The sequence below is a fragment of the Crocodylus porosus genome, unplaced genomic scaffold, assembly GCF_001723895.1.
Source record: "Crocodylus porosus isolate Cpor-Errol unplaced genomic scaffold, CroPor_comp1, whole genome shotgun sequence".
In the NCBI taxonomy this organism is placed as follows: Eukaryota; Metazoa; Chordata; order Crocodylia; family Crocodylidae; genus Crocodylus; species Crocodylus porosus.
Genome location: NW_017728916.1, coordinates 27,070,121 through 27,079,589, shown reverse-complemented (window position 1 = coordinate 27,079,589; position 9,469 = coordinate 27,070,121). Strand labels below are relative to the sequence as shown.

The following is a 9,469-nucleotide window of genomic DNA, read 5'->3' as shown; positions in this document are numbered from 1 at the left end:
CCTACCCTGGGGGTCTTTAAGAGGAGGCTAGATGTACACCTTGCCGGGGTCGTTTGACCCCGGTACTCTTTCCTGCCGTGGCAGGGGGTCGGACTCAATGATCTGCTCAGGTCCCTTCCAACCCTAGAAACTAGGAAACTATGTTATTGTTAGTCTTTAAGTTATAGCCTAGGGGCTTGTGTTTGTGTTCAGGTTTATCCCAGAGAGTCGGGATGAGGCTGGAAGGGGAGGTTTGGAGACTTCATTGCTGCCTAGAGAGAGGGCGTATGATTTGGTAGAGCCCAGTGTTAGGCACAGTGAGCATAGCGCTAGAGGGGCACAGCCGGAAGGACGCAGCAAGCCCAGAGTGCCAGAAGGGTGCAACCAGAAGGGTGCAGTGAGCCCAGAGCTCCAGGAGGGTGCAGTTAGAAGGACTCAGTGAGTCTAGAGCACCAGGAGGGTGCAGTTAGAAGGACTCAGTGAGCGCACAGTGCCAGAGGGACACAGGTACAGGGTTGGGTGAGTCCATAGCACCAGAGGGGTGCATCCAGAGGGGAGCAGCACCCATAGCACCAGAGGAACGCAGCTAACATGGCACAGAACCAGGTGCCTGGGAGAGAGGCATAGAGTCAGGCATCTGAGAGAAAAGCACAGAAAGCCAGTTGCTAGAGAACTTGGTGCCTGTGTGTTACAGAGAGACAGGAGCCAGGGGGCTCAATGTCAGGGGTGTATGGAGTTGATGATGGTAGTAACACCTGCAAGGCATGGGGCACATGCAGGGGAGGTCAGAGTGTGTATACACTGCCCAGTATAGCTGGGTGCACGAAGGGCAGCTTCCCGCCTAATGAACGACGTAATTGTTAACTAGCAAGGTGTGGCAGACAAGATAGGCAGGCAGACTGCCCAAGACAGGTGGGTAGGCTGATGCAGAGGTTCGCCTCAGGACAGCCCCCTGTCAAATACTGTAATTACTGTATTTTTTCTTCATTTTTTAATGTTCTGGGACAGGAAACAATTATACATTAAGGAAGTGATGGGAGTGATATTGTAGCTATGATGGGGCAGGAATATGCTAGAGGCAAGGATTTTTGTATGTGATGTCTTTTATTGGACAAACTGCATGGTTAGAATAGACTTAGACTTGTAAATGAAAAATTTTAAAGGCTCTTAAATGACAGGTATGGCACATTTTTAGAGTACCTGTATACTGTTATTTACCTGTAATTCCTTGTTTGATGATTGCAAAGACATAATACATCTTTTTTTATGCGAACTGAAAGAGGCAAGTGAAAAAACAGTGTGTCCAGCATTGGATAAAATATGGGGAATGAAATCTGGGCTCCCCTGAAGTCAATGTCAGAACAGCTAGGAGGGCCGGATTTCATCTGTGATATATATTTTGCAAATGGTTCTAAAACAATGCAAAGATTTGGTGGCATTTTGTAAAAGATGTACATATGCTCAGCCCTGTGCTGCTCCAGATTTGTACACTTAGCTTTCAGCAATGCTGCTGCTGCCACTTTGTCTTAATTGCCAGTGCAGTGTAAGGTTTCTGTGCATCAGAAAGGCTTGGAAATTTCCTAGCCCTGGATGCAAGTCAGCTGCAAGCCAGGGGATCAAGCAACCTGCTTAGTCAAAGAAAATCTGTTTCATATAAAATTGGAGGCACAGACAATTACAATATGTAGTGGCATCTGGCAATGCTAGCTAATGGCAATTCTTTCAGCATTTGTTGACTTCACTATGGCTGCTTCCAGATGTGGAAATCACCCCCAAAATGGCACTTTAAACTTGGTGTGCTCCTGCATTGAGCCTAGCACGTTCCCAGAAGAGGCATCGCGTTAGTTGGACCCAGCTTGCTGAATGTCTGTATAGATCAGGCACTTTAGTGGGACTTTTTGGCACTTCTATCTAGTAACTGATTGAATCAGCTAATTGATAAAAGCACCCAAAAACCCCTTCTAAAGCAACTGATCTATACAGTTGCTGTGGAACTGGGTCAAAGTAATGTGCTGCTGCTTCCAATAATGAGTGTATCCCCCAGCACAACACGTCCATCAGTGCCCATTGTTAAACAGAATCTTTGGATACATTGAACTGTGGTCCATTATCAATACAAATCTCTCCTGGGACTCTATGTCTTGCAAATACAGACTTCCTGTGATAATGCTATGTCATCATCACCAACAGCATTCATTATTGGCAAAACAGAACAAAAGATTTCAACAGAAATCTTTAGGGTTTTCCTAGCAAGCTGTTAAAGCCTATCTCTGCCTCAGAGACTACATCAGTATATCAGAATGCTTTGTTTAAAGAGAAATGCTAGGCAATCGCTGAAATATTACACAGGTAAGGTACTGTCAACAGAATCTGTGCAGTCAGAGACCATGTAAATGTAGAGTTTAGTAATAACTACCTTCAAATCCTCTCTAATTTTCTTCCCCAGGCTACGCCCCTGTACACAGGAACATGCCGTTTGTTGCTGGGGCTTTGCGTTGGGCTCAGGAACTGAGAGACCGGATCCAATTTCCATTCAGTAATTTTAGGCACATCACACATACGTATGTATCTTTATCACAGATAAGTTATTTTTATCTAGTATTTAGATCTAAAATGGTTATCATCTGGAAAAGTAAAATGTACTTCTGTTGTGGAGAAGCAGTTATAGTTGTGTTTTCAGCTTTCATGAAGTCATATTTTTTAAAACTTATTCATTGGATTTGTTTTGAAGTGGTGATAAGGTACAGTAGGATAGGCTGTTCAGCTTTCACATTGGCTTTAGGTTGTCAGTGAAAATTATTGGACATCTTCCCACTATAATATACGTTGGTTTGGCCTGTATTCTCTGCTCACAAGTGGCTTAGGACTAGAATTATAAGGGATGCCACAAATTTGTGAAGAGCAAAGACCTGCTGGATTGTATTAGATTGAGATGGATTGGCAGAGATTTGTGGAGTATCAAGAACTGGTATAGCAGAAGTCTGGAACTGAAGGGTATTTTTACATGTGCTCCAGGGTATTTTTACTTTTGCATTGGGATGCAATGCCAGGTGAGCCGCATTAATTAAAAGCACCTGCGTATGATGTTTGTCACATTCCTGCATGTCCACGTGCTGAAAAAATGGCGGTGGGGTACTTTGAACTGAAGTTCATTGAGCACATTTTATTTCAAAGCGCCCTGTTGCCATTTTTTCAACACAGGGATGCATAGGGACGCTGATACACGGGACTTGGAAGGCCGCTGGAGCACATCAATTTTTGCAGACTCAGTTAATCTAGTCTGCTCTGATGCACTGGATTTCCAGCATATTACAGCAGGCTCTCCACACCTCTGTAGGAGCCCGAAGTGCCCAGGCAGAACTTTTCACCAAGTAATTTGTTCAGATCACAAGCAAATTAGAAGAATTAAAAGCAGTCATTTTCATGATTAAAGGCAAATTTGAAAAATCCCATGATCTATTTATGTAAGCATATTTCTTGTTTATTATAAGCCACCTGAGGAAAAAAATTCACTATACATGTGCTGTTTCCATACCCTAGAGCACCATGACTGTTTCTAGACCAGGGGCAGGCAAAATACGGCACATGGGCCAAATGTGGCATGCTAGGCCATTCTCTCCAGCCCTTGGGGCCCCTAAAAAATTTAGAAAATTAATATTTATTTGTACCTGGCTGCCTGTCAAAGATGACAGGAGCCTGGGGCAGTGGGACCCAGGGGAAGCTGCTGACAGGATCAGATGGCTGCAGAAGCAAGGCCTGGTGTCCCTGCCATCCGTTCTACGCCCCCCCCACCCCGCCCCCAGCCAGAGGCTTCTGGCCTGAGCCCCCGGGGCTGTTCCTGCCTCCTTGCACTGGAGGGAAATTCAGATAAGGATGGGTGGGGGGAGGGAGGGGATGACTGCAAGTGATCACCCCAGTCCTCAGGGTTAGGCTGAGCCGGCTCCTGTGGTCCTGGTGCTGCAGCCAGGAGCCACGTACTGGTAGAGTGGCTGGCGGGGAGTGGAGAAGAGTGGCGGCAGCCACAGGCAGGGAAGCTGTGAAAGTGGCAGCAGGCAGGGGCAAGGGGCAGCAAACAGGCACACGGAGCTCAGCGACAGCTGGGTGGGAGTGTGGGGTCTGTGCTGGGGCCAGGGCCAGGGCCAGCAGGGACTAGAGTGGGATGGCAGGAGTGTGGGGCCAGGCTGGCAGGGCTCTGGATCTGGGTCAGCTCTCCCTCTCCCTGTTGGCACAGCCTGGCCTGTCTCCATAGAGCCTTGCCAGCCCATGCCCCGTGCTCCCGCCACCCTGCTCTGGGCCCCACGCTCCTGCCCAGCTGTTGCTGAGCTCTGCGCACCTGCTCACTGCCACTTCCCCCCACCTGCTGCCACCATTTGCCTGCCACTGGCATTGCTCCCCTCCACCCCCTCGCCAGTTGTTCCAACACCACATCATTCCTGGCCACAGCGACAGGCAGCAGGAGCTGGCCCAGCCCCTGCGATTCTCGGCTGGCCCTGTGCAGCCAGCTGGACTGTTCTGGCTCTGGCTGCATCCTGCATTCTTGACCATGCAGCTGGGACTTGGTGCCGGAGCAGTGAGCTGGGAGTGGGGGCAATGGTGGCAGATGGGGAGGAAGTGGCTGCGAGCCAGATCATGGGTCTGCGCTGGTTCCTTGGAGCCAGGAGCAGAGGGAGGGTGGAGCCCCAGCTTAGAGGAGTGCTGAGGGGGGGGGTTCTGCTTGCCATGGGGAGGGTGTGGGCAAATCCTCCCCTTCTACACTTGCTACAACCCTCCCCAGCCATCCTCTCCCCACACACTCGCAGCCCCCTGCAACCCCATACCCAACCACACCCACATCCACATCCACACCCCCCTACAAAATACAGGAGTAAGACTTCATTTTAAGCTAATGTGCAATCACCTCTATGTACACTATACAAACACATGTAAATCATGACAAAACCATTTTTTGAAATCAAAAAATGCATTTTGTAGTAAATATTTTATTTTTAGAATATAATTTGGTATTTTTCTCATTCTGAGATGGCAAACCCTTGCTGAAAGGAGTATCTTGGGGGGGCAAGGGTGGGCCTTCCAGTCCCAAGATGGTGAGCAAGTGGCAGGACACCTGTCAAGGGGCAGGGCCACCCTTGCGGCCCTTGATGGCTTGCTAAAACTCGGTAAGTGGCCCCCTGTCCAAAATAATTGTCTGCCCCTCTTCTAGACGCACCTGATTAACCAAAAAAAAAAAAAAAAAATCAAAAGACCAATAAAACATGTAAGAATTGAGCAATAATATGGTTTTGGTTTATGAAAGTTGAAAGAAATCCATCAGCATGACTTTGGAACTCAGAGCAAATCTGACTGCTTACTGGAAAGGGATGCTTTTTATGCTTTTCTTGAAGATATGTTATTTCTATTGCTATGTACTGTCACTATATAAGCATCTTAAATATATTATTATCTAATAATAAAGATATTGGAACGGTGAAATTAGGTTATATATGTAGGGCAGCAGATGAGGGCTCCTGTGTCCATCACATTGTATTGGAATTTTAGTAGAACATGCTTTGAAGGATGGCCAGATTTGCATTTTAGGCAGATTCTCCTCGCTTCATTTAACTTGGCTAATAACTGCCCTCCAGTTGTGGGTGAGAGGATGTTGTAATATATTTGAAGCTTGAAAGAATTAAAAAACAAGATTTAAAAAGGGAGGAAGACAGGCTGGTTTAGGCTACTGGAAATAGGGTAAGAGCTACACACATTGCTGAGATCTGTCCTAGTGATGTTTCATATGACAGTATCATTACTGTAGGGTGGATGCATGCATCTACTTACATATGTCCATATACAGAAGTGTCTGGTATCTCATACACGTTTTCAGCATGTTGGTTCTAAAACTTGTGAACGTTTCTGCTGTCTGTTCAGTTTGAGACTTTAGCATTTGTTATTGTGTATGCATGTACTAATGCAGGTAGTTTTCCTAATGTAATCCTACAATGCTCTATCCTCCTGTCCTGATGTGGGGCAACATTGGCTCTCTCATGTAAGACCTTGTAAGTGGATTGCTTAGCTTGCTCCCTTCTGCAGGCAGGTTTGCTTCTTGCGAATTTCCTCAGCCACGCCTGCCAGGCAAAGCACAGTCTTTTAAACAAACAAAGAAAACCAAATCCTTCTCTTCTTTCCCAAATACAAGGAGGGGAACCTGTTTTGCTTTGGCCCCTCCTTGCAGCATGCTGTTCCACTCATAGCTTACTTCCTCCTCCTCCTTTGCTTCTGGGAGCTTTTAATGCTCCCAGAAGTTACTCCCTCTTTATCCAAATGCTCTGCAGTTGGGCTTTCTCAACAGGGCAGACTGTTCCTTCTTCAAGGGATAGACCACTCTGTCACATTCCTACTCTTCCTGCTTATGGACATTCCAAAAAGTTTTCTCCAATCTCTGCTTTGTAGATGAGAGAGATGCCTCTCTTTGATTTGTCCATTTGTGCTCATATTAATGATCCTAACTGACAGACCAACCTAGAGTTCAGGAAGTTCTTGCCCCCCATGTTGTCTGTCATAAGAACATATGGAGTGCTTAAGACCAATTTCAGGCGTTACCAGGGGTTAAAAGCTCCAGGATCTGCCCAGAACTACTGTGTAACAAAGCCCTTAGCTTTTTCAGAAGTTAGGCTAAATGGCAGCATAATGTCTTCAGCTTGTGACCCAATAAGAGATACAGAAGTTGATAAACTCCTGCTCTGGCTCGTTTTTCAGGATGGAAGCTCACCTAAATCATTTAAATCCTTGTCTTCCGTTCTGTTCAGTTCTTACCTGCCTCAAAGGTGAATTGTTCTGGAACTAATATCTGATAGGCAGGATCCCAAGTGCCTGGAGCCAGGGCTCATACCTGGTTTCTTTGTGAATTATGCAGAACTTGTTCTCAGTTTTGTTCTGAGGTTTTCTGCTATGATCCTCATGCTTCCACCATGTAATGTTTGCTCCTCTAGGGGGAATAAGCCTACTCCAGGACAAACAACAGAGCAGTAACTCCAAGTAAAGAGGGGAAGGGTGCAGCATTATTGCAATTCCACTCAGTACAGCTATGCAGCTCTTAATCTTCTCTACCTACTAGACCTCAGCAATTGATTCCCAATATCAGGACAACTGCACTCAAGTGACCCCTGGCTGGAGCACAGATGCTTAGATTACATTTTACTGTACATCTCTGATGTAGGTTTCCTTTCTGGAAAGTAGTTTGGGATTCACTTTTAGGATATAATACTTTTGTTTTAAAGTTTGAAGGCAATCTGTGAATCAGTGTACAACTCAGTAATTCTTAAGTATAAAACTTGTGACTTTTTACCCCACCTCACTTTTTTTTCGCTGTCTAGATTAGGGGCGGGTAACTATTTTGGGTGGAGGGCTGCTTACTGAGTTTTGTCAAGCCATTGAGGGGTGCATGACAGCCCTGGACAAATTAATAATAATTTTCTAAATTTTTTTCAGTGTATAACACTTCTTGTATTCAATTGTGTTAACAGATGCATGGAATCTGTTGAAGGAAAAAGAATGGAACAGAAGTATCAAGATATAATACAATTGCTAGAAAGGTAGGTGTTACTTCAATAAATGCCTTTCTTATGGGTTTTCAAAGGCCACACATCCCAACAGCATCTGAGTACTGTACCTAGACCATTCCAATTAGTGGCAGTGGACTTTGGAACAGAACTCTTTCAGTCAATTTGTTTTTGTGTTATTAATCTTACTTTAACCTCTAATCCCTGTAATCACAGTATTAGCCTTTTAGTGATTAAAAACACTACGCTATTTTGGTTTTCATTTACTTGTTCCTTTGGAAGTTTGTATTTGGTAGGTGAACACTGGAGAATCTTATTTTAATCAGTTTCCAGGAAATTTGATGCTCTCCTCATTAAAGACTCTTTTTATATTAATGAAAGCAGTCTTCTAATGGATGATAGAAAAAAAAGTAGAAATTTTAATTACCATGTAACTTAAGGTAGTAAAGATTCCCAAAAAAGACATTTTAGGATGACCCTTGAAGCTGTGAACATACATTAAATACCTAATGTTACAAAAATGGAGTGTCTGTGTATTCACAACAACTATAGCAGGGGTGGGCAAAATACGGATTCATGGGTTGAATCTGGCCCACCAAGGGATTTTATCTGGGCCATGACAGGTCTCTCAGCCCCACGCAGCCGAGGCTCAGGGGACAGCCTGGACTGTGGCGCATGCAGCGATCCTGTTGTCCTGGGGTGTGCAGTGGGTCTGGGATATCATGGCAGCTGGTCTCAGCTTTCCAGCAGTCCTGGTGGTGGCGGCTCCTTGCAGCTGCCACTGCTAGTGTCACTGGTGCCTCCGGACGCAGCCCCGCTGCCCAGGCATCTTGGCCTGTTCATCTTGCACCCACCACCAGGGGTTCTGGATAGAGTGGGCAGGTGGATTCTTTGTGGACACCAGCCCAGAACTTGTGCAGGCATGGTGCACTCAGCTGAATGGATGGAATGGAACTGTGGGTGGGTGGGGAGTGGTGTCTGGGAGCAGGACACGTGGGGCTGGGGCAGTGACAGTGTGGAGCCTGGGGTAGAGCCACAATCCACTCCCCACATGTCCCTGCGATGGGTGATGGTTCCACAGGCAGGGTGATGCTGGGAGTGGATTACAGCTCTGCCCCAGGCCCTAACCCCATGCTGTCACTGCCCCAAGATCCTGGTTCCAGCCCTGGGTAGCCTCATGCCATTCATCTGGCTGAGTGTGTCTTTCCTGCATGAGTCCTGGGCGGGTCTCCATGGAGACCCTAGGACTGGGGCCAGAATTGCCAGGCAGTGACAGCATGGGGCTGGGTCCCAGGGCTCAGCCACTTACGGAGTTTTGGTAAGTTGTCATGGAGTGGGGATGATTACCTAACCCATAACAGCTCACCAAATCTTCTTCAGTGGCCTTCTAGCCCAAATAATTGCCTACCCCTGATCTGTAGAGACACAAAAATAGTAGATCCACCAGAAAAATGTCCCCTTTAAAAGAGGAATTTATCTCTAGACTTGTGTTATGTTGCACCATATGACAGTTACATGTAGTGCTGGAGTTGGGTCTTCTGGTCCTCCAGCAACTTTTTCTTTCCCCTCTCCTCCCCCCTCTACTTCCCTCCCATACAGGTGAGAAGGAGGGGAAATGGCTGGTGCTTTTAGGGCTTTGGCACAGGTTACTTTTAGCATGTCATAAAGGTATTTAAAATGATAACAGTCATTAGCTAAGGAGTGTTAAGACACCATAAGTACCCTCTAAGGGCATTTATACGCATGATCTGGGAGTGCGTGTGGGGGGGTGCTTTAAGACCTAGCGGACCTACTGTGGCTAAAAAGGAAAGCCTACAAAGGATGGAGGACGGGATTCACCTCCAAGGAGGATTACTCCACACTGGTCCGGTCCTGTAGGGACCAAGCCAGGAAAGCCAAGGCTGCAACTGAACTCCAACTAGCTTCAAGCATCAAGGACAACAAAAAGTCCTTTT

The 9,469-nt window shown here is 46.4% G+C and overlaps 1 protein-coding gene across 1 annotated transcript in view; it reads left to right on the top strand.

The window, feature by feature from the left end:
- Positions 1-9,469, top strand: part of LOC109311083 (dynein heavy chain 9, axonemal-like) — a 50,852-nt gene that overhangs the window by 14,729 nt on the left and 26,654 nt on the right. The window contains exons 4-5 of the mRNA XM_019536513.1: positions 2,426-2,540; positions 7,479-7,547. Coding sequence (XP_019392058.1) covers positions 2,426-2,540; positions 7,479-7,547 — 184 coding nt within the window. The remainder of the gene's footprint in view (positions 1-2,425; positions 2,541-7,478; positions 7,548-9,469) is intronic.